A 26649-nucleotide genomic window follows, 5' to 3' on the forward strand; every position below is an offset into this window, starting at 1 on the left:
TGCTGGAGCTGATAGTCCACAGTGCTCATGAACGTCCAGTTTTGAGATGCAATATCTGTTCAAAATCTGTCCCATGCAGCAGTGATAAACTATATGATACACTTTAAAGGTGCCCTAAGTGTGAAGATGGAGGTTTAGCAATACAAAAACTCGCAACTTCCTTCTACTCATAACTTTTCCTTTGCAATTTTTTCTTGTTTCTGTTCCCTGTTTTGGACTTTATTAAGACACAAAGGTATTTAACCGACTGGCCTGATGAACCCACTTTTACAACTTACCCTGTAAAGCCTATTTTGTACAGGTTCAAGGGAAGATCCAAGATAGCGCTTGACTTTGTGAAGTACAAAATGAATGAAATGAATCAGCGACTCATTCTATATCTCTAATTTTTGTTGCATTCATAACAAGCAATCTGCTACGTTGCTACACTACTGTCAGTGACCATTCATGTTAAGTCAGAGCTCACTTTTTCAGTCTTGAACCTACTGTTGCACATTGTTTTTCAATACAAGAACATCCTAGAATGACTTGTAGCAATGTAGTGCAGTAAAACAGCACTGAGAAAGGAGCTTAGATTATGCACTATTTCATCACTTGCCATGACATTTAATATCCTTCAATATGAGAGATGTGTAATCCTGAAAATCTGGAGATCCTCAACTTTCGAGCCACAGCTTGTGGGGCAAAACAGTGAGGCAATGTGCAGAAACTTGACAAGAGAAGACGAGGTTTACATGGAAGCATTTGATTGTGCATTGAAACTTCAAAACATACATTTGCCCACAACACACTTTCTCAATAAAGTTAATGGTATTCGTCAGGCAGTGTCACCTTCTAAATCCATGTTCAGAAGTCATGCAACACCAAGATATAGTCCAACAGATTTATTTAAAATCACAAGCTTTTGGAGGACTGCTCCTTCGTTAGGTGAAGTGATGTTGACTGCTATTTATTATCATGGACCAGCTCAGGGGGTGATTTAGAAGTATGTCTCCAAAGATTTAAATGCAAGTTAGGCTGGCACAACAGTGCAGTAATGATAGAGCGCTGCACACTTTGGTGTATTTTTAGTTGAAACTTTAAACCATAATTATGTCTGCTCTCCACAGCACAATGAAAACAGCTTGGGAATTCTCTTAAGGCAATTGCTATCCTTAATGAGCACCTAAAACATACAGCATGACAATCAAGTTCATTATGTCCTTGCTGTCTGCATTTTGCTTGCTGCACTCCCAATCCAATTTCTATCAAATTCATTAATTCTACACAGATGTATGATGGACATGTTGCTTGTCTAATCTTGTCAACAACTGGAGAATGTTATGATTCAGTATCAATTAAATATCATCCACTGTTTCAGCTTCTTTTACAGTTTGCAGTTGTGTTGGCTCTACAGCTATAATCTTTCTCAAGTCACTTTCGGCACTCTTGACTGTTGTTTCAGCAAGTCTCTACTGATCCATGAGCTTCATGTTCCTGCTGAATGATTACAGGTGCTATTCTTTGTTTCTCTTTTTGTTCATTCATTATTGATCCATGTTTATTTCATTTACGCTTGATGTTTCTATATACATATTAATTAAAACTTACAAGATTATGCCTTTTTATATAAGTTTGTAATAATGTTTTGTTCAACAGTAAAGTGACAATAAATTTTCTTGAGTTACTCCATCACTTCTATGAAGTTATTCCTTTTAAAATTACGTGCCTGGCTTTTGGTTTGTAATATTTATGAATCTTCAGTCACAATGTAGGAATTACATAGGATTTACACCATAAACAGCTCATAATGTTGCTTCTCCCACATTATTTAATCAACAGCAGAACTCTATTTCCTTTAATTTGCAATATGCCATGCCTTCAGCTGCTACCTGACATCAAATACAGTGAACTGAGTTGGCAGAAGACTAACACCTGGCATACTGGGAACTTCAGGAGGAAGCAGAAATGGATCATCCATCAACACTTCTGACTGAAGATGGCTGCGAATGATCCAGTCTCATCTTTGAACTGATGTGTTAGATCCCTTTGACATGGGCACTCTTTTGGAGTTTCCACTTTCAGTAGGTTATTTAATAGTCCACACCATTCATAACTCAATAAAGTGGGACCTATTTAAATTCTTATGATGAGGAACATGTGGCTTCGTTATTCTATCAAAATGCAAAACCTCACATTCAGTTGTTTAGAAAACTCATTTACTTTGTAAGTTAAATAGTTTGCAAGTTTGTTACGATTTTTCTTTTTCTTGCAGTCTCACACAACACTATACCCCAAATTGACAGCATCTGCCAAATGTGGTACAGCTCTTCTAATTTTCGAGTGTAAATCATTGATGTAAATATTGCACAAAGGACCAATTGCTGTGAAACACCAATTCCCATCTCCCACAAAGTGAGCAACTGCTCTTTACCCTTATCTCTCGTTTTGTGTTTTGTCAATTTTGCTGCTTGGCCTCGAAGTTCACATGCCTGGATCTGAGTCTTAAGTCTTATTCTTATCACAAGCCTTGACCAAAGTAGAGTAAAGGTGATCCTTTCTGAGACAGGGGCTACAAAGACCAGGCTTCCCTAAATCTTGACTAGCACTCAGTTCTGTTCACCTAAGCACCTCGTATCTCCTAATCCAAAGGGGTTGTCAGTCAAATTCCTCTATGGCTTTGTCCCTCCTGACCTTTTATAAACCCATACAGTCCTACAAAACTTCTCAATAACATGTTTCCCTAATTCTGCTTTCTTAGTATAGTTGATTTCCCATAAATCAAGAGTTTAAGTCTTTAGAAGTCATGAAACAACATTCAAGATTTTGAAACTGAGTGAACAGAATCAAACTACTTTTTGCAATGAATCATTTGATAAACTTTAAAAAAATCGTCATTCTTTCAGTCTTTGCTATGAGGAATCAGTTGTGTAGAACCACAGAATGACACTGGAAGAGGTTATTCAGCCCATTCTTCTTGTGCTGAATCTTTGGTAAAGTTATCCAATTAATCTGGTTCCTATATCCTTTTCCTGTAGCCCTTCAACCGTCGTTTTACTGAGCAATTGCTCTTTGCTGAATGCTCTCATACCCTTTTTAGTGCTGCAGCCAAACACAGAGCTCTCAGTGTGAGCAGGCATTTCATCATGTCACATCTGGCTCTTCAGTTCACTTTAAATTTCTGTCAGAGGTCTTATAGTTCGGAAAGAGGTTCTTTGGTCCATTTTGACCACATCAGTCATCAAAAATCCATTTATTCTCATTGAATTTTTCCATTTAGCCTTTACCCTTACAAGGCTATGGCATCTCAAGCACTCAGTTCTTAAATGCTTTTAGGGTTCCTACCTCTCCATTCTTACAGGCAGTGAGTTCCAGATAACCACAATCCTCTGGGTGAAAATTGTTTTCCTCAAATACCTTCTAAACTTTCGTCTCCTTATCTTAAAATGATACCCCCTTGTTAATGACTCCTCTACTAAGGGGTCCCTATCTATGCCCCTCAGAACTCTGTACATCTCAATTTGATATCTGGTCAGCCTTCTCTGTTCTAAGGAAAATAATTCCAGCACACCCAGACGCTCTACAAAGCAGAATCATTCCAGCCCACGCAACATCCTCGTGAAACATTTTTGCATTGTCTCATGTGCAACCAAATGCTTCCTACAGTGGGGCAATATGGCCTATGCAATGTCATACACAACTCCTTGCTACTGCATTCAATGCTTCAACTAATACAGGCAAGGGACTATAAGTGCAATTCAAATTTCACCTGTTGCTGTGATAGGATGTGAATCCCTGCATCAACAGCATTAACCTGAGCCTCTAGCCTACTGATTTCGGGGCATTGCTAGTATACCACCATCACACATTAGTAAACGGAATGTGACCATCAGACTCTTATTCCAGATTTTTATTGTGTGGTGGGATTCAAACCTAAGTGTCTGAAAGATTACCTAGGTCTTTGGATTACAGCGACAATATCACTATGCCGTTTCCACTTCCTGCTAATTTGTCCTCTGGTTATTAACACTTCTTTCACTGGAAACAACTACCTCTCATGTTCACACCACACAAGTACCAGACAATAACCATCTTCAACAAGACTGAATCTAAGCACCTTCTCTTGACATTCAGTGGTATCACTGTTGTTGAATTCCCCACTAGCAATATTCTAGGGGTTACCATTGGCCAAAAACTGAACTGAATCAGCCATACAAATACTGTGGTTGAAACAGCAGGTCAGAGGCTAGCAACTCTGTAGAGAATAACTGTGTCTCCAGTGTCTGTCTACAATCTAGAAGATAACAAGTTAGGAGTGTATTGGAATACTCTCCCCTTGCCTGAATGAATGCAGTTCCAACGATACTCAAAAGGCTTGACTCCTTCCAGGACAAAACAGCTTGCTTGATTTCGCATTCCAATTAGCACCTTCAACATTCACTGCATTTACCACTGACAGAGTGGTAGCAGTATGTACCAACCATAAAATGCTCTGCAGCTACTCACAGGCTCCTTTAGAGCACCTTCCAAATCTGCAACTTTACCACCTTTAGGGATAAGGGAACAGAGACAATGGAACACCAGGCAACTCACCAGCCTTACTTGGAACAATATTGTTATTTCTTGTCTCTTGCAAGGGCAAAATCTTGGAATTCCTTTCTTAACAGCACTGAGAGTGCATCTACAGTTCAAGAGGTCAGCTCACCACCTCCTTCTCCAAGTCAATTAGGGATAGGTAATTAACACTGGGCTTGACTGAGGCACCTACATCCCGTAACATGCTTTTAAAGACTTTTAGCAAATGTTTATTAATTTTCTCTGCTCAAGGATGTTTTCTATCCTACCAACATAACTGTAGCCCCTTATACTTGGTTCTATTTCAGTAAACTCCCGAAAAGGCACTGCACAGAATTAGCTATAATAATTAAGTTGAGGTTGGACCACTATTCTACAAAGGCTTAGACATGACTTTTTGTATTTGTGTTCTATTCCTCTAATGATAATCCATATACTTTTGAACAGACTCTCAACTTGTCAGATTGTCAGCAATGTGTGAGAAATTAACTATTCATCACAACTTTTCTATCTTGCCGTAAACTAATTTTAATCATGTTAGCACCCTTAAATTCTAAGGCCTTTAACACGCTAACAGACCTAATGTGCAGTGCTTTGGAAAATAAGGCATATTTGAAAATATTTTGTCTTGTTTACTATTTACAACAATTATTTCAGAAGTTACTTTTGCTATTTGAATTACAATACTACAGCAGTTCTGGATAATACAGTATTTAATTGACTCCAAAAATGTTTTTGAAATAACAACACAATACTCAAAATATTTTGACTTGATGACCTGATAGTATTGCTTTCAAAATATTTCTACCTCTCCATTCGATATTCTAACCAAGCACATCATCACTTCTACATGCACATTCCTGATTTTCTGTCCACTTACCTAATGTAAGTATTGCCATCAACTTCCAAATCCAAAGAAATTTCAACAAATTAATTGAAATACACAATGGAGCTATTTCACTGCATCGATCCCTAAATAATTATATGGTGCATCCATAAAACCATACTGGCTTTCCTTCTATGTATTGGTCTTCTTGTTAGTTTTCTCTGCAGTGTAATTCCTTTTACGCTAATTCGATGGATTATGCAGTTTGCCCATGACCTTTTTTGGCTATTGTGGTAAACCGAGAATTTAAGAATTAGTGACTCCAAAATTTGATTAGTTGGTCATTATTGCCCTTTTTTTTTTACATAATTTATGAGCAATTTGAATAGTTTACAGGCATTAAATCAGTATTTTAAATGCACAAACCTGGAAGCTCTTCATAAATGTCTTCATCTATTGGCACTTGGTTGGAATTATCATCTTTAATTTCTGGATCAATATCATCATACATTTCTTCATCATCTTCTGGGATCATACCAGATTCTCTGTCTTTTAAAAACAATAAGTAAACATTAGGATTGGGGAAACATGTTGTAATTTTGAAACATTTCAATCTATTTAAGTGATTCCTGTATACATCCTGATAGATAACATGAAAGTAACAATGATACAAGTCTTTAACAAGAATGGCTTTAACATTCCGTTCAGAATGAGAATGTTGATTGGGCACAAACAATGAACAGAGAGGGAGGATAAGACCTTCACATCGGTAGTGGGAGGAACACTGGCCAAGGAGAACTCTATGCTGCTACATATTGTGGATCTTAACTCAATTTGAACCTTCAAAATAAGTTGCTGTGGCTTCAATTTAACATCTTCCCAAAAATGGTGCTTGAAACCATGCAACATTCTTTTGGTACTGTACTGAAATTTCAACTTTGTTATTATCTCTGTAGAGATTATTAACATTTACAGCAACAAACTGAAAAGAGGCACTACTGACTGAAAATATTTTTTGCAGGCGTATAGGCTATATTATGGTATGTCAATGAAAGTGGCATGATTAATTCTCTGAAATAAGGCCAGGGATGAAACTAAGCCAGTGGTATTCACAATATACCTATTTGCATGTAGAAGGGGAGCCAGTCTTTGAAAGTATATCACGTAGAGTCCATCCGATGGGTTGATGACTCTGGCATGGGCCCAATTAGTCAAGAATAGGGAGATACCCATGTTATTTGATAAAGAGCAAAAGAAGAATTGGAAATGGAATGTTGCACCTTTTAAAAAGGGAATATTTTAGTCTACAGGTGCAATGCGCTTTGATAACACACCAATCCGACCTGCAGGTTCACAACTGATGAGGAATCAAATCATTATAAAAATGAGTCAAAGAATGGAAACTTTTGTTGCAGGTGTCAGTTTTCTGATGTCAGATCTGGAAACCATTGGAAATCCTTGCCTAGTGAACAGGTGGATGTCTGCAATCATGCTGCTGCCAGTCAATTAGTTCTGGAGATGTATGGGGCTTGACGATTTGCATATGTAAACAGGAAATTAACAACCCTGCCATCATCATCAGCTCATACATTAAAGTCCAGGTACCATTCATAAATGGCCTCCAAACAAGCAACCAGCAGCATATTTGAGGATTGTGCAACCTTGAACATTAAATTGCTGTCAGTCTCTTGCCACTTGTCTCATTTGTCTGGACTTAGAAAGTGCTGTAATCTCCTATAAATACTGAGTAACATCTCACAGTACAAAATATAGGGCCCCATTCAGCTATGTTCAGCAATGCTCCTTCTTCTCCAGGTCTTCTGGGAAAATATTATTCTTCAGCAATGGCACCAAGAGACTTTCCTGGATGACTAAACCAGCATATAGTCAGAGATCACCAGCAGTTTTGCAGCTGTGTGATGTACATGTGGAACTAAATCTAATGCTGAAAAAGAATTGGTAATATCTAGTGCTCTACCAGGTTAAGTTGCACAGTGAGATTCCAGAAAAGTAGTTCTCATAAGGATATCAAGCAATCTATACAGCCTTGTGTAGAGGTATTTCCAGCAGGAGATTGCTACCCAAAAGCCTCCACCAGATAAAACATGACATTTGAATGAATGGGAACCTGTTCATTTTAGGCAAAGTTCTGCAAATTGCAGGGAAGCACGTAAACCATTTTTACAAACCTAAATCCCAAAAAATATGTTTGATCCACAATGTTGCCACAGTGCTTTTAGGAAGGGAGTTCCAAAACATTGATTCAGAAACAATGATGGAGTAGTTGTATAACTCAGATCAAGGATATCACATAACTTAGAAGGTAAATATGGCTATGTTTTCCCACGAATCTGCTGCTTTTGCTCTTCTGGGTGGGAGCACTTCTTGGTTTCTGGCAGCTTGTATGCGAGAGATACTGCTCCTATTATGTGTTGGTGCTGGAGACAGTGAACGCAAGGGGTCAAATGACTTATTCCTGCTCTCATTTCCCAAGTTATGTTGAATATCAAGTTGAGATGATGAGATGTTCTCTTACTGGAGATAGTCATTCCCTAATATTTGCGTGGAATGAATATTACTTGTAACTTGTCAGCCTAGGTTTGAATACTGCCCAGGTCCTGCAAATGGACACAGTCTATTTCGGTACCTGAGGAGTTCAAGAGGGCGATCAAGAGAAAGTTAGCTTACCTGAAAAGGAGGAGCATGCAGAGCCATGGGAAGAAGGCTGGCGAGTGGCTGTAAGTAAGTTACTCCTTTGGAGAGCCAGCATATAAATAATGGCCCAGTTGGCCTGCTGTAACTATTTGGCAATTCTAAGTTTGCACAATCAAGCTCCTTTACAATTTTAAAACCTTTTATCAGACCTGCTCTCCATTTCCCTTTGGGAGTCAAGAGTTCCAGTTTTTCAGTAACATTGTTTCTAATGCTTCTATGTTCATTTTACAGTAGATGACCAGAATCATGTGCAGGGTATCCTAATGAGATCTAGTCATTGAAAATACTTTTTTTAAAGACTTTACATAACGACCCCACTTTCAATTCTCCTTTTCTTTTCCAGAAATAAACCCTAATGCTTTGTTTGGAGATGTTAACTGCTCTTAACCTATTGCTGCTTTTAACTATTTTTTGTATCTGTACCTCTAGAATGTCTACACATTTAAATTCAAAACTGCAAAACTTAAATCTGATTCATCGGTTATGACATCACTTCACTCTAGTGCATCCTGCTTCTGCTGTTTGGTGTGAATGTAGCCTTGGATTGTAGCTTCACCAGGTTGGCAGCTCATTTTTAGATATACCAGGGGCTGCTCTGGCATGTTAATAATCGATATTAATGATCAAGTGAAGCATAAACCAGGCCATGAGATTACAGCTTGTGGTTAACAATCTGCTGCTGATGGTCCATCATATTGTGGAGATCCTGGAGGCCAGCAAAGAGATTACGACCAAATCTACTGATGGAATTTAGTGCCTTGCAATGTAAAATAAAGCAGGGCAGAGTTATATTTATACAGCTGCATTACCACCAGACCCAAAACCAATGAAGGTGGCAGCGATTCCCAAGTGGTATTATCGCTGGACTCTTAATCTACAAACTCAGCTAATATTGTAGGGACCCAGGTTCGAATCCCACCATGGCAGATTCAATAAAAAAAAATTGGAATTAAGAATCTAATGACGTCCATAAAACCATTGGTGATTGCTGAACAAACCCATTTGGCTTAATAACACCCTTCAGGGATGGAAATCTGCAATTCTCACCTGGTCTGGTCTACATGTGACTTGAATGCCACAGCAATGTGGCTGACTCTCAACTGCTCTCTAAATAGCCTAGCTAGCCACTTACTTGTATCAAATGGCTCAAAGAAATGAAACCAAGATGGATCACCTGGCATTGACCTAGGCATCAGAAAAGACAACAGCAAAATCTGACCTGTTGACCCTGCAACATTCTCCTTACCAAAAATCTAGGGACTAATAATGCAAAGCTGGGAGATCTGTCTCACAAACTAGTAAAGCAACAACCTGATGTATTAGTGCTCAGGAAATGATACCTTGCAGACAACGTCCTAGACACCACCCTTGCCATCCCTGGATATGACCTGTCACACAGGCAGTACAGACCCAGCAGAGGTGGCACAGTAGTATACAGTTGGGAGGGAGTTGCTCTGGAAGTACTCAGCATTGACTCCAGGCCCCATGAAATGTTATGGCTTTGAGTTAAACATGGGCAAGGAAACCTCCTGCTGATCACTACATATCATCCTTCTTCAACTGATGGAATCAGTAATCTTCCATGATGAACACTGCTCAGAGGAGGTATTGGGGGTGGCAAGGGCACAAAATGTACCATTGGCAGGGATTTCAATGTCTCCCACCTAGAGTTTCTGGATACTACCACAGCAGTACTACGGACTGAGCTGGCTGGATCCTAAAGGACATAGTTGCTGAAACAGGTCTGCAGTAGACAAGGAGATTAAATATACTTGACCTCATCCTTACTAATCTGCCAGCTGCAGGTGCATCAGCCGATGACAGTTTCGATAAGCGTGACTACTGCACAGCCTTGGGGAGAATACTTTCCATTATGTTGCATGGCACTGTCACCATGTTAAATGGGACAGACTTCGAACAGAGACAGCAGCTCAAGATTGGGTATCCATTGGAGCGCTATGGGCCATCAGCAGCAGAAGTGTACTTCAGCACAATCTGCAATCTCATGGTCTGGCATATCTACTGTATCGCCAGGGGATCAAAGATAATAAAATGTGAGGCTGGATGATAACAGCAGGCACAGCAGCATCTCAGGAGCACAAAAGCTGACGTTTCGGGCCTAGACCCTTCATCAGAGAGGGGGATGGGTTGAGGCTTCTGGAATAAATAGGGAGAGAGGGGGAGGCGGACCGAAGATGGAGAGAAAGGAAGATAGGTGGAGAGGAGAGTATAGGTGGGGAGGTAGGGAGGGGATAGGTCAGTCCAGGGAAGACGGACAGGTCAAGGAGGTGGGATGAGGTTAGTAGGTAGGAGATGGACGTGCGGCTTGGAGTGGGAGGAAGTGAGAGGAAGAACAGGCAAGGGAGGCAGAGACAGGCTGGACTGGCTTTGGGATGCAGTGGGTGGAGGGGAAGAGCTGGGCTGGTTGGGTGGTGCAGTGTGGGGAGGGGACGAACTGGGCTGGTTTTGGGATGCGTTGGGGAAGGGGAGATTTTGAAGCTGGTGAAGTCCACATTGATACCATTGGGCTGCAGGGTTCCCAAGCGGAATATGAGTTGCTGTTCCTGCAACCTTCGCGCGGCATCATTGTGGCACTGCAGGAGGCCCATGATGGACATGTCATCTAAAGAATGGGAGGAGGAGTGGAAATGGTTTGCGACTGGGAGATGCAGTTGTTTATTGCGAACCGAGCGGAGGTGTTCTGCAAAGCGGTCCCCAAGCCTCCGCTTGGTTTCCCCAATGTAGAGGAAGCCACACCAGGTACAATGGATGCAGTATACCACATTGGCAGATGTGCAGGTGAACCTCTGCTTAATATGGAAAGTCATCTTGGGGCCTGGGATAGGGGTGAGGGAGGTGGTGTGGGGGCAAGTGTAGCATTTCCTGCGGTTGCAGGGGAAGGTGCCGGGTGTGGTGGGGTTGGAGGGCAGTGTGAGTTGCAGCCCAATGGTATCAATGTGGACTTCACCAGCTTCAAAATCTCCCCTTCCCCCACCGCATCCCAAAACCAGCCCAGTTCGTCCCCACCCCCCACTGCACCACACAACCAGCCCAGCTCTTCCCCTCCACCCACTGCATCCCAAAACCAGTCCAACCTGTCTCTGCCTCCCTAACCTGTTCTTCCTCTCACCCATCCCCTCCTCCCACCCCAAGCCGCACTTCCATCTCCTACCTACTAACCTCATCCCACCTCCTTGACCTGTCCGTCTTCCCTGGACTGACCTATCCCCTCCCTACCTCCCCACCTATACTCTCCTCTCCACCTATCTTCTTTTCTCTCGATCTTCGGTCTGCCTCCCCCTCTCTCCCTATTTATTCCAGAACCCTCACCCCATCCCCCTCTCTGATGAAGGGTCTAGGCCCGAAACGTCAGCTTTTGTGCTCCTGAGATGCCGCTGGGCCTGTGTTCATCCAGCCTCACATTTTATTATCTTGGATTCTCAAGCATCTGCAGGTCCCATTATCACTGCCAGGGGATCAAGCCTGGTTCAATGCAGTGTGCAAGAGGACATGCCAGGAACAGCAGCAGGCATACCAAAAAATAAAGGTTTCAACCCGGTGAAGCTACTAAACAGACAGATGGAGCTAAGCAATTCCACAAGCAGTGGATAAGATCGAAACTCCAAAATCCTGCTACATCCAGCTGTGAACAGTGGTGAACAATTGAATAACTCACTTGAGCTGGCGGCCCCATAAATATCCCCATCTTCAACAATGGAGGAGCCCAATCAGTGCAGAAGATAAGGCTAAAGTATTTGCAGCAATCTTCAATCAGGAGTGCCAAGTGGTGATCCATCTCGGCCTCTACTAGTGGTTCCCTGCATCACAGATACCATAGTCTACAGCCAATACCATTCACTTCAGGTGATATCAAGGAATGCTGGAGGCGCTGGATAGTGCAAAGGCTATGGACCTTGAGAACATTTTGGCAATATTACTAAAGGCGGCTCCAGAGTTCGCTGTGCCCCTAGAAAACCTGCTCCAGTATAATTACAACACTGTCATCTACCCAACAATGTGGAAAATTGCCCAATTATGTCCTGTATGCTGAAAGCAGGACAAATCCCATCCGACCAATTACTGCCCCATCAGTCTATTCTCGATCATACGTAAAGTAATGGAACCTGTCATCAACAGTACTATCAAAAGGCACCTGTTCAGTAACAACCTGCTTGGTGATGCCCGTTTGTGCTCTGCCAAGGGCACTCACTTCCTGGCCTCATTGCAGACTTGGTTCAAATGCGGACAGAACAGCTGAATTCCAGATGCAAGCTGAAAGGGACAGTGTTTGGTGTGAAAGCTGCACTCGACTAAAAATAGCATTAAGGAGGCTGAACAAAACTGGAATCAAGGGTACTGGGGGCAAAGTCTCCACTTGTTGGAGACATACCTGGCACACAGGAAGATGGTTGTGGTTGTTGGACCTCAATCATCAGCTTCAGAACATCTTCGCAGGAGCTCCTCAGGATAGTATCTGAGGCCCAACTATCTTCAGGTGCTTCACGAATGACCTTCCCTCCATCTTAAGGTCAGAAATAGTGATGTTCTCCAAAGATAGCCTGACATTAAGCACCATGTGACTCCTGAAATGCTGAAGGTGTCCATGTTCAAAAGCAATAAGACCTGGTTGAAATCCAGGCTTGGGCTGAAAAGTAGCAAGTAACTTTCAAGCCACACAAGTGCCAGGCAATGACCATCTGCAAGAAGAGACATCTAAACACTGCTCCATGACATTCAATGATGCTACCATCACTGAATCCTACCACTATCAACACCCTTGGGGCTACCATTTACGAGAAACACAACTGGACTCGTCACACGAACACAGCAACTATAAGAGCAGGTCAGAGGTTAGGAAAACTGCAGCAAGTAATTCACATCCTGACTCCCCAAAGCCAGACCACCATTCACAAGGCACAAGTCTGGAGTGTGATGGAGTATTCCCCACTTGCCTGGATGAATGCAGCTCTAACATTCTCAATGCTTGACACTATCCTGGGCAAAGCAGCCTAGTTGATTGGTGCCACATCCACAAGCATCACTCCCTTCACCATCAACGTTCAGCAGCACAGGTGTATACAAAATGTATAAAATGCAGAATTTTACCATAGATCTTTGGACAGCACCGGCCAAACCTATGACCACCTCCATCTAGAAGGGCAAGGACAGTGGATATAAGGGAACAGCACTACTTGTAAATTCCCCTCTAAGCCACTCAACATCCTGACGTGGTGTTCCTTCACTGTTGCTGGGTCAAAATGCCGGTATTCCGGTATTCCAATTATTCCCTCATTAAGGGCATTGTGGATCTACCTACTGCACATGGACTGCAACGGTTCAAGAATGGAGCTCAGTACTACCTTCTCAAGGGCAACTAGGGACAGGCAATATACACAGGCCAGTCAGTGCCATGACCCACAAGTGAATAAAACAAAGCAATTTTTTATTGAAGTCATGCTGCTGTGGTATTATAGCCATTAACTTGCACACAGCAAATTCCCATAACAATAATGGCATATGACCAGATTTTTTTTTCTGAGATATTGAACAAGGTATAAAACATTGGACACAGAGGTTAACTTCTCCCTTCTCTTTTAAAACTGTCACATGGCATCTTTCACATCCAGCTAATTAAACAGATGCTTCAGTTTAATTTTTCATTCAAAAGATGGCACTTTTAACAATAGGCATTTCTCAGTACCAAGTTGACGTTTGAGCTTTTATTTATGGCCCAAATCCTGAAGTCGAAGCCTACCCGTGACCACAGACAGATAGGAATATGGGTGTTTAAACTTACGTCTGAAGTGGCATAGTAAACTACTCAATTATATTCAATAGGAGTTTGGTATGGCCGAGAAATGCCAACATTTTGAATGATACTTGTGAATGAATTTTAAAAAAAATTACACCAGTGATATGCAGGTGACGAAACCGGTTTCATGAGAGTAAACAGCATGTTGCTTAGGTCTGGAAAAGAATTCTGCAGGACACGTCAAAGATGGTTGAACACTGTTCAAACATAATGGACTGGATAGCGGAGGAAGTGGTCCCAGGTGCAGGAAGCAAGTGGGGTTCATGTGTTGAGTGAGAGAGAGAAAGAGAGAGAGATTGGCTGAGTAAGCGAGAGTGAGACAGAGTGAGACGGAGTGAGACGGAGTGAGACGGAGTGAGACGGAGTGAGACGGAGTGAGAGGGAGTGAGAGGGAGTGAGAGGGAGTGAGAGGGAGTGAGAGGGAGTGAGAGGGAGTGAGAGGGAGTGAGAGGGAGTGAGAGGGAGTGTGAGAGAGTGTGAGAGAGTGTGAGAGAGAGTGAGAGAGAGTGAGAGAGAGTGAGAGAGAGTGAGAGAGAGTGAGATATGTTAGGGTTAGGAATGGGCCGAAGATTGTGGTGGCAGATGTAACCACAGAAGGTTAGAGTCAGAGGCAGCATGAATACAAGGTAGGAAATGCTGCAAGTTCACATGAGGATTTGTAGCTGAGCAGAAGGTGATGGTATTTGGTGAATACAGCACTATCAAGTTGTACAATATAGTGAACGGTAATTAGATTTTTAGTAGCAATGACTAATTGGATTGTTGTGGCAAAATGTCCATAAACTTAAACCAACAATTTCCATTTAATACAGGGCCTTTAATATAGGAAAGCATTCTAGGGTATTTTAAAGGTCCAAATGGAAACAATAAGTGAGCCAATAAAAGGAGATCTTAAGATAAGTCACCAAAATGTGTAACAGGTAACCTTAAGGCGAATGTTAAAGGAGAAGAAAATGTTTTATGAAAGAATTCCAAAGAATAAAGCTCATATGGCAGAAGACATGGCCACAAATGATGATGGCAAGGGGAGTGAGGAATGTACAAGTGGCCCAAGATGTTCTTAAAACTAACAGGCTGTAGAAACTTATGGAAATCTAGGAGGGCCGAGATAATTAATGGATTTTGTATTAATGAGCAAGAACAAGGATTCTAATAGAAAGTTGGTAATGCAGAAAAGCTGAGTAATATTGTTAAGAGGATAGCAGGGCACAACACTGCTTGAAATAAAAACACAGAACTGAAGAAACTCAGCAGGTGGGTGACCTCTGTAGCAAGGGAAAAATTTAACATTTCAAATCCAGTATGACTCTTCATTTCCAGCATCTGCACTATTTTGCTATTATTTAACTCTTCATTTCCAGCATCTGCACTATTTTGCTATTATTTAAATGTTGCTTGATGTGGTCTAGCTGGAATAGCAATGAATGGCTAAAACAATTATTGACCATGTGTACTATACTCTGCACCATTCAGACCTAAATGAGTGGCGGTAAGAGCTGTATCGGGAAATGACAAGTTTGAGAGAAAGTCAAAAGTTTTACAGACAACAGCCTCTAGGCAGTGGTGATAACTGAACAGATTGTAAAAGATATAAAAATACTTTGGCAGAAGGAGTGCAAAAGGCTAGATTACCTGAAATTTGATATTGTAAGTGACTTAAACAGTGGTGTTGCAGAGGGTAGCATTCTTCAGAGACAATTAACGTAAGATAACACTGGAATGGAAAATACGGATAGTGAGGAATAAACAAGTAAACAGGACACTTCGAAGATGGCCAAACACTATTTAAACATAATGGAGTGGATAGTAGAGGAAGTGGTCCAAGTTGCAGGGAGCAAGTGGGGCTCATGTGGTGAGTGCGTGAGTGAGAGACAGACAGAGGGAGGGAGAGGGAGAAGGAGATTGGATAAGTAAGCCTTCTCTGTGAATAAGACAATTGAAATGGAAAGGCTGATTGAGATGGCAAGATCAAGTGGTTGGTAAATATGTTTGAATGTTCATTTGGACGCCAAATTTAGGGGAGACCAATGGAATTAAGGAAGAAAAGGTTAGACAATTTGAAGTGGAGATTGAAATCAATGAAAACAAGAATTTGCTCAGTGTAGAAATTGAAGGAGGGAAGAATCTGGATATCTGAGTGAGAAGTTCAAAGTGATGGTTGAGCGAGGAATGGAGAATATGGACTTTAAAAAAGGATAGAGGAGTGAAACCAGGCAAGAAGGTGCTGGAAGAGTAGGAACAGACAAAGATGAGACCCACATACATTACAGCCCCAAATGGGCAGGAAGGTGGTGAATGCGCGTGGATTTGCATGGAGCAAAGCAATTAGAGCAAACTAACTATCTCTTGTAAGCTTTGTTTTATAGAAAGACCATTATGGGAATAAAAGTGCTTCAAGTTTTCAATGACAGGGCCTATTTCGTTACTAGATGAACATTCTTCACAGCAGAGCTGAATACTTAGTTGCATGCTGGTGCAGATTTGCGTAGCACGTTAACATTAAACTAGCTTAAAGGGTCTGGTGAAGTTTAGCATTTACCACAGATGGCTACCAATAAGTCCATTATACCAGTAGAGGTACAACAACAGTAGTCAGATGTAGGCAGAAAACGGCATACTAGCCCTGCCAATCTTTTAGTTCCAAATCTGTTTTAATTCTTACCTTTTAATACAAATTGAAGCTGCTCAACCCATTCTTCTGCCTCATTTGAAGAAGCTGCAGCAAACTGAAAAAAATTAAAATGAATGGTAAATGTCAGAAACACATGCTGTCAGAAATTTGTGCTTCTTATCTTCAGTATTTTTTTTTATTTGAAGAACATTTATAATTGTGTTCAAGTTAACTTAGACAAATATTAAGAAACTAAAGCAGAGGATGACAATTTTATTTCCTTGCAACAGCTAGCAACTATGTGAATACTGTTCATCCTTATCAATGTCAAACGCAAAGCCAATGAGCAAAATTCACCCTTGGCAATTAAGAAACAGTAGTTTTTTTTTTCTTTTGCTACTACTTCAGATTCTCCAAACCAGAACACACTGGTCAGAATTAGCATCAGCAACTCAACCTGACAATTCAATAAATTAGCTTCCAACAGAAGCAAAAAATTATTACACCAGCAGTCTGTCTCGTTAAAAGATTCCATTGATTGAAAGATTCCATTATATATAATGTATATGTTGAATGTCATTTTCAGACACTGTAAAGGTTTTAGTACTTGTTCAACCGAAAAAAATATGAAAACTAATTAACAAGAATAATTTTGTTACATAATAAATGGTTACGTAAGAACATGAAGAGTGTCATCTAGAATTGTCTTTATTGTTTACAGGTATAAGATAACATTGGCCCAATTTCTGCAGAGGTAACAACAATAATTATCCACTGAGACTGAGAATGACCTGTTGTCTCTTTAAGCTTTAACATGTTAAAAGCATCAAGGTCCTTCACAGGAGGTGCAACAAACATTGAGCCAGGCAAGGAAACACTACTGCAGATGAAAGGAGGTTTAAAACAAGAATTGAGATGGAGGGACAAAGAGGGGTATTGAGGGCATTCTGGAATACAGGGCCCAGGTAGCTAAAAGCACAGCCACCAATAGTGAAGCAATAAAATTGGGGATTGTTAAATTACCAGAACTAGAGGATAGACACAGAGATTTGTGGAATCCAAGAAGATTATGAAGATAAGAAAGCCAAGGCCATGCACAGTTTGAAAGCAAGGGCGCGAATTTTAAAATCAAGACATGACATGAAAAGGAGTTAATGCAATTGCGCAAGCACAAATTATGAGAAAACAGGACATCGTATGAATTAGGTCATTCAGAGCAGAGTTTGCTTGATTTCAAATTAATTTTAGGAAAGACTTCAAAGGAAAATCATTACAATAGTTGCAGCAGGAGACAACAAAAATATGGGTGAGGGCAGCATCTGGAGTCTGCACAAATTGACACAATCAGCAAAACGTGGGATTGAACCCAATCCCTGGTGCTGTAAGGCAGCAGCGTTAAACCATGGGCTACCATGCCACCCACAGCACTACCAACAATTATTTCAGAGAACTTAGACACAAACTGGTTACACCATTTCATGATGAATTGCAGTGGGGTCAATACAAGTTTTACTCAATTATTATTACTCATCTCCAATCTACGGTTCCCCAGTCAGATGTAATTTATGAAGGCTTACAAAATGTGACTAACTCATTGCAAATTGCAGCAGTTCTGAAATGCCTAAATCCAGAGTTGTGTTGGCAACCACTAAACATTAGTGTCTAGGGTTCCTGTCCTATCCTCCTTCCTGTGCATAGCTAGAGATAGAAATCAGGTCAGGGTTTCCAGATGCGCACTGGTCACCATTCTATACCCAAGCCTCATACTTCAGAATCAGTAGTCCGGACCTCTAGATTACTAGCCCAGTAATATTACCGTTATGCTACCATTTGACAAACTATTACAGGGGCAGCATTTTGTTGGAGGGGGGAGGGGTTGAGGCGGAGGGTGCGTGTTGGGGGTGAAGACGGGGTGGGAGGATGTTGGAGGGAAGTGGGGAAGGACAGAAATGTTATGACTGTCTAAAAGTGAGCCAGAAATACCAAAACTTATGATTCCTCAAATACAATTTTAATAAAATCTGACAGGTTCAGCAAGTTAGTGTAGCCACTGCCCAAAATTGGACATTCTAAATCTGACCCACAGTCAGAGTAATCAGGCATCACAAAGAAATTGGCCACACTAAATTAAACTGCAGCCAAGAGCTATTGGTTACAGAGAACAGAGAAAACCAAGGTTAAAGAGGTCACAAGGTTCAGATGCAACCAGTTACAACCACCTGAGGGTTGTATATTCGAGAAGTATCGATTAGATACTCTAGCCTCTTGCCTTCCAACCATTACCTGATGACATGCACCTTATACTTCCCCAGCATGGCAACAGTGAAGGGTGTTGTGTGACCTCACTGGATGCTTTGAAGCCGACTCATGACCCTATCAAACAAGGCCACAAAAACATTCTGGAAGGTCCTGGGCAAGGGGGATAAAAACACACCAGGAAGCTAGCCCCACAGAGAACACTCACATTAAAATTCATAGTGGAAGACTGTGAAGCAACCAAAGACCTAGACGAAGGAATGCCCTGGCAAGACCCACCTTTGTGGAAGTGAGTCAGCCCTTTGTCAGACAGGGAGATTCTAATTGCCCAGCTCCAACACGTAGATTGTTGCGGGTAATATCCTTTCTCAGACCCATAGAGATAGATAGATAGTAAATACTGTAGGGTTCCTGGAAATATTCACATTATATTTTTAAGAAGGAATATTTTGTTAATGGACTTGAGGTGAATTACAAAGCAAATTCTGTATTCCTATGTAGCTGCACTGATCACAGCACTTCGATAAACGGTGTTAAATAAAGACAGTGGTTCAAGTGTCCAAAACAAGGACAATATTAGATTCAGCTATGTTGGAGGCAACTTTTTTGGCTAGCATTTAGAAATGTGACAATCTTAATGCAAGAACAGAAAACGCTGGAAACACTTACTATGTCAGCCTGTGCCATAGAGAGGCAAATTAAGCTAGAAAGATAAAATAATATCTTGTTTCGAGAACATTTTTGGATTTAAAACTATTAAACTATTTAACAACAGTTTATTATGCTTTGCCTTTAAGTCTGTACTTGCCATTTGATACACAGCTGTCTCACCTAATTTTTCAATCAGGTAGGGGAGGTTTTTGCATCAAAATTGGACATAAATTGAAATCAATCTTGAATTTTGTATTGATTCATAATTCAATAATCTGCATGTATACCCACCAAACTGAATTGAAGAGATTTTGCAAACAAATGAAGAATCTGCAATTAATGGGGTTACAAAACTTTAATGCATTGAGTATGTAGTATGTAGAAACTGTAGAAATATTAAAGTGTTGCAAGTAATTAGGATTTGGGACGTTTGCCATTAGCCACCAGAGATAGGTTCCAATTGAATGGGGAGAATACATTTAAGGAAGACAATGAAGGGAAATGTGGCAGAAGTGAAATTCTCTAATTACAGATTTATGAACCATTTGAGGAAATGGACAGAAACCAAAGAGTTTCTTGGGGCATGGTCCAAACAAAATTGACTTCATACATGCAGATTATTGAATTATGAATCGATACAAAATTCAAGATTGATTTCAATTTATGTCCCATTTTGATGCAAAAACCTCCCCTATCTGATTGAAAAATTAGGTGAGACAGCTGTGTATCAAATGGCAAGTACAGACTTAAAGGCAAAGCATAATAAACTGTTGTTAAATAGTTTAATAGTTTTAAATCCAAAAATGTTCTCTAAACAAGATATTATTTTATCTTTCTAGCTTAATTTGCCTCTCTATGGCACAGGCTGACATAGTAAGTGTTTCCAGCATTTTCTGTCCCTGCTTAAAGTTTGATTCTGTATTGTTTACTCTTCTCCCCCATCTCCCTCTGGAGACAGTGACCTATACTCTAATGCAATTTAATAAATAATGGTATCCTTCATGGGGACTGAAACCTTGCAATGGTGAAGAAGCTTGAGTGTTCCGTTGATCCCAACATTGATGCCATAAGGGAGTTCTCAACGCATGGTTGAGCTATCTATAAACCTAAGGTTGAAATGTGAGGAACTAGACAAAGTGTAATCCAAACCAAATCCTCAACAGTGAATGTTTGAATGGAAGATTTTTGCGTAACATCAATGGCTGAGACGGTAGATGAAGGCTTCAACAGTAGAGAGATCCCCAATTATCAAAGGTTCCTTGTCACTAGAATGCACCAGCATTCCCACGTTAAAAGATCTCCTACACAACGCATCTACCTAGCAGAATTCAATAACCCACAAGCCCTGCAGTGATTGGCGAGAGGTGACAGGGACGGAATTGAGATATCTCAATGTCCCTAGTTTTCAACTGGCATGTAAGTAATGGAGTTTGACTCAGTCATTTTTCTCTTGAAATAGGAACAGAAGAACATTTTGTCAGCTTTCCGCACTTCTGAGCAGACCTCTTCGGGATCCACTCTGTTCACCTAGATTGGGGAAGCAGTTAGAAAGATGCTGTAAAAATAGTCCATTCCATCACAAACCTGGCTGAAAAACTGGATCCAGAGGGGTCATCTACCTGTAGTCTGAAAACCAACAGGAAACTTGATCTTTGGACCTGGAATGTACAAATCTCCCGCAGGTAATGAGGAAAACAATCTTACAGAATGAATAACTGCCCTTGTTGCCAATGAAGTCATGCGCTTCAGCATTAATATCACTTCCCTGCAGCAGACTTGAACAATAGGCAAAGGCAACTGAGGGAAAAACCAAAGGGTCAACCCCAGGAAATATGGAATTAGATTTGCAATCAAGAACAAACTCGGCAACCATGCTTTGGAGCTCCCTCCTGGTATCATCGATCACCTCTTGACTCGTAGGTCATGAGTGCCTGTGCTGTAACCTTTGATGTTAATAGTGAGTCCAAAGAAGGATTCTACTTCACTTGGACAACATACTCAACAACATCCCTAAGGAAGATAAAACTATTCTTCTTGGAGACTTCAATGGTAGGGCTAGAAGGGACTCCCAACTTTTGGTGGGGACCATTAGAAAGGGAAGAGTTGGAAGTGCATCTCCAAAGGAATCTTCATACTCACCAAATACACAGAACACCAGCTGATCATCACCGACACTATTTTGCCAAAAAAGACAAGTTCTTGGAAGTGTCTACATCAAAGCACTGGCAGATTATCAACTCATCATTATGTGATCCAGAGACCAAGGGGATGTCCTCATTACCAAAGTGATTGCTAATGCAGAGAACTGATGCCCAGAACAGTGGCTCATCTGCTCCACAACATTCAATGAATGTCACCAGAAGGTGAAGGTGAAGAACCAATTCAGAAAAGAAGCTCTACATTGAGTGGCTTCAATAGTCAAGCAGACCAACGAACATTTAACAATATCTTCAGAAAAATCTCCAGAGAGTTAATCTTATTGGACTGCAGGAAGAAAGCCATCATCTCATGCTGGGAAGCAACCACCAACTACAAGTCTAGGAAACACCAAGACTGGTTTTATGAGAACAACCACATTATCCAAAACCTCAGCTGAAGAGGAGGAAAGCTGTGTGTGCCTGGCAAACAACATCATCAGCAAGGCAAACAGGAGAACTCATCAAACAGCAAAGGCAGAGTTACGAAGAACAACTAGTGAAATCAAAAACCAGTGCTGGCCTGAGAAACCAAAGGAGTTGCAACTCCTTGCCGATAAGCATGACACCTGGGTTATTTTCAGTGCCACCAAGGCACAAAATATGGACACAAAACTTTAGTATAAAATTGATGTGGAGTAAGAATGGCATTTTTTGAGAGACAGAGACAATGTCAGCCTCATCAACAAGGATGTGTTTGAGGAAAATGTCTGACTTGCCAAAGATGATCTTGGATTCCCAGCTATTGCAGCAGAAGCTGAATCCATTATTTGATGCATGAAGACTGGAAAAGCTGCTGGAGCAGGTGGTTTTCCAGTAGAGATTTTCAAACTTAGAGGAGCAGAGCTCCCCTATCATCTTCAGCAACTGTGCCTGAAAATTTGGGACAAAGAAGAAATTCCTGCTCATCTCAGACCTGCTTCCAATGCAACTGCCTTCAGGAAAGGAGAGACAGTGGGTTGTAGGAACTACTGAGGGAAGTTCTTCTGGCAGAATAAAATCATTACCCGAGTCCTTGATAGGTGCCTTGGCCCAGTTGCTGATGAAATCCTCCTGAAATCTAGTGTGAATTCCAACCAATTTGTGGAACTGCAGATATGACTTTCATTACTCAGCAACCCCAATCAAAATACCAAGAACAAGAGAAACACTATACATGGCCTGCTTGATCTGATCAAGGTTTTTGACTGAGTCAGTTGGGAAGTGCTACAGAAGACCCTGCCAAAGGCCGGCTTTCTGGTGAAATTCATCAACGTCCTCTGTTTCCTCCACAACAAGATGTCAGCGATGGTCCTCAGTGATAGTAATATGACAGAATCAAGCAGCAATGTACCAATGCTCCTACCCTCTGGTCTATCTTCATGCCACTATTCTTTATTGTGTCAACAACATGCTTCTCGGAGGTGTAGAAATTGTCTACAGTATGGACAGCAAACTTTTTAACTTCAACCAGCTGAAATTCAAGAAGAAACTGACACAGGCCTCACTTGTGAAACTTCAATATGCAGACGCCAATGTCATCTCTGCTCTCTGGGGAGAAAATCTTCAAGCTTTACTTAACACCTTTGTGGAAACATACCAAGGAACTGGTCTCAGCTTCAACTTCAAAAAGACACAAATCCTTTACCAGCCTATCCCAGGTCAGGTTTCAGTTTGTCCCTTCATGAAGATCAGTGGAGAATACTCCCAAAGGTGGCCCATTTAGCTTACCTGGAAAGGCACATCTCATCTAAGTCTGACATCGATGCAGAGATTCAAGGCATCCAATCTACAAATGCCACATTCAAACTCTGGTGGATGACAGTCTCCAATGATCGTGACATCCATATTGATACCATAATCCTTGCATACAAGGCAGTCATCAGAAGAGACTGACTTGGAGGAGAGTTCTGTGTGAAGGGGCGCAATTCTATGAGAACACTTGTCAGCAACTGGAAGGATGAAAAAGGAATTGGAGAAAGGAATGTCAGTGATCTCCAGGTCAAGGAACAATTCCACCTCCTAGAAACTCCTGCCAAATGTGCAGTCGCTGATGCAGCTCTGCGATCATCAGCCACACAAGGACTCATAAACATGATACAAAGTACTATCAGCAGTCGGACCTAATAGTGAGTGATTGCTGATGCTGACTTAGTAACATACTGATTCATTGATCTACACAAGACCTAGACTGCTACTGCCATAGGTTGTATGAACACAGGTAAGAGAAGTGTTCACTATGCCAGGTCAGATCTGAAAATCCGGGTACACAATCAGCACTAGACAGAAAGGAGCATAAATGTTACAGTTTTTCTTTTCACTTTTCGTAGTTGAGGCAAGTGGGCACTAATTCAATTGAAATTTCAACATATCTAGTTATTCAGATAGCAAGTAGTATTTGCACTGCACAAGTGCCAGGATAGACCGTCTCCAACAAGAGAACATCTAACTACAGCCCCTTGACATTCAATGAACTATTAACATGTTGGGGGATACCTATGAGTGGAAACTAAACTGGACTAGCCAGTTAAACACAATAAGTTCTTGTGGTACAGTGCTGGTGTCTCTACTTTTGAACCAGGAGGCCTGGGTTCAAGTCCCAACTACTCAAGAGGTGTGCAATGCCATCTCTGATCAGGTTCATTCGAAAATATCCATAAATACAGTGGTTGCAAAAGCATATCAGAAACTAGGAATACTCTGGCAAGTAACTGACCTCCTGACTCTCCAAAGTCTGTCCACCATCTACAAGGGACAAGTTAGGAATGTGATGGAATATTCCCCACTCAGCTGGATTGATACAACTCCAATGCCACTCTAGAAGCTTGACACCATCTGGAGCAAAGTGTCCTATTTGAATACACAAACACTGACTCTCTGCACCACCAACACTCAGCGGTAGCAATGTGAACTATCTACAAGATGCGCTGCAGAAATTCACAGAGATCCTCAGATAGTACTTTCCAGAACCATGACCACTTCCACTTTGAAGGACAAAGGCAGCAGGTACATGGGAAAGCCACCACCTGCAAGTTGCCCTCCAAACCACTCACCATTCTGACTTGGAAATATATTGCCATTCCTTCACTGATGCTGGAATTTTATCTACAGCACATGGACTGCAGCGATTCAAGGCAGCATTTCACCACTGTTGTGAAGTTAGTATATTACTTGTGGACTGAAAGGCAGGATGTTAGGATTTGATGTTTGTAAAATGATAGCGGGGAGAGTACGTGGTCCATTTAAAAAATGATGTACCTTTTCTAGGCTTGGAGATTAAAAAGAAGATACTAACACAGAGAACTCCTGAAATTGAAACAATGTATCAAAAGGTTGATGGTTAGAAACCCGGGCAATAGTCTATTTTTGTCAGCAAGGCATAGCAGTTTGAATATCAACCAATTAATTTAAATCAGGCAGTTAGAAACTTAAAAAAAATTAAATCTGATAGCTTTGATAGCCATGGAAAAATCATGTTGGAAGAAACTGATAGGTCATCAAGGTTATAAAAGAAGAGGTTATTTGAGAATCAGGGTGAGAGCGAACTGCCTTCTGAAGAGAAACTCACTGGTTGTAGCATCACTAAGCTCTCTCAGTAAGCATCAATTAAATAAAGGTACCACAGCACTCTCAGCTAATATTCCTGACACCAGAATTCAATGGAGGAAGGCATTCCTGATTGGAGGACAGCAAAGAAGGCAAACAACATTCTGGAAGATTTATCCTGACTATAATTTCGAGAGACTACTAAGTTTTAAGTTCGTTTTTAATAATTTAGGTTACATAAGTGAGGCATGTATTTATTGGAATAGCATACAATTAGAATTTTGATGTATTAGGGGATAGTGAGTAGTTAAGGGGGAATTGTTCGATTTGTTAGTAGTTCTTAATTTGTTCACTGTCAGAGTTGATAAATGAATTATTACTTGTTGATGATACAGTGACTACGAAGAGTTCATTCTATTTAAGCTCCCCTCTATAACAGAGTCTGCGGATAAGAGCCACAAGAACTGTGGACGTTGTAAATCAGAAACAAGAAAAATGTTGCTGGAAAAGCTCAGCAGGTCTGGCAGCACCTGTGAAGGAAAAAACAGAGTTAATGTTTCAGATCCAGTGGCGCTTCCACAGAAGTGAGGGTTCTGAGGAAGGGTCACCGGACCTAAAACATTAACTCTGATTTTTTCTTCACAGATGCTGCTAAACATTGCTGAGCTTGTCCAGCAACTTTGTTTTTATGTCTGCAGATGACAGGCAGGTTATACCACTTTCTTAAACAGATTATGAGGTGAGGCAAGCTTCTTTGGGTATTTTGGTTTTAGTTATCAGATGGGAGTTGACTTCTGCTTCATAACAACCACCACCTTCTCTGCAGCTACTGGGGATATGTGATAAAAACCTGCCAGCCAGCAGTGCCCATGTCCTACAAGTGAATAATAAAAATTCAGACAACCAGAAACCATAACATAACAAATACATTTCTTCTATTGTGTTCTATTAAAGTAAGGTATTTTGATGCTGAAATGGTGTTACACTTTTCAGTTTACAATGAAAACTGACCAAAAAGTAATTTCAAAATTTAGCTGAAATTTGGATGCTTAGCTGTTAAAATTTCTCAATTTTTGATAAAATGTAGCAGTCTGTGCAATCCTGAAATAATTTCAATTTGCCAGTGATTTTTTTTAAGATTGTTACAATCTGTTACGAAGGAAATGGTGCCAATTCAATTAAACCAAGAAAAACATAAACAAACCTGATATAGTCGTTTATTAGGAGCAGAGAGTTCAAAACAGCAATCCTTCTTTGTGTCTTTTCTGATGGTAGTTGTCAGCTGGACTGTGTAGCCATCTATGACAAAATCACCTTTTTGCTGTTTATCTGTAAATACATTACAAAGCAAAGGTTTTATATATTTTATCTTCGTGAATAGATCTCAGCAATTAGTGTTAAATAGAATTACAGCAATGAGCCAAAATACCAGCTAATAATATGTTCAACACATTACTTTGATTTGGGAGACAATGATGTGGTAGTCTTTAGTGCCCATCATTAA

The 26649-nt window shown here is 40.9% G+C and overlaps 1 protein-coding gene across 2 annotated transcripts in view; it reads right to left on the reverse strand.

The window, feature by feature from the left end:
• Positions 1–26649, reverse strand: part of skap2 (src kinase associated phosphoprotein 2) — a 266642-nt gene that overhangs the window by 83213 nt on the left and 156780 nt on the right. For both annotated transcript variants that reach the window (XM_048520144.2, XM_048520136.2), the window contains exons 7-9: positions 26350–26474; positions 16570–16633; positions 5807–5929 (exon numbers count right to left, since the gene is read on the reverse strand). In XM_048520144.2, the coding sequence (XP_048376101.1) occupies positions 5807–5929; positions 16570–16633; positions 26350–26474 (312 nt within the window). The remainder of the gene's footprint in view (positions 1–5806; positions 5930–16569; positions 16634–26349; positions 26475–26649) is intronic.

Source organism: Stegostoma tigrinum, chromosome 2 (assembly GCF_030684315.1).
Source record: "Stegostoma tigrinum isolate sSteTig4 chromosome 2, sSteTig4.hap1, whole genome shotgun sequence".
Classification (NCBI taxonomy): Eukaryota; Metazoa; Chordata; class Chondrichthyes; order Orectolobiformes; family Stegostomatidae; genus Stegostoma; species Stegostoma tigrinum.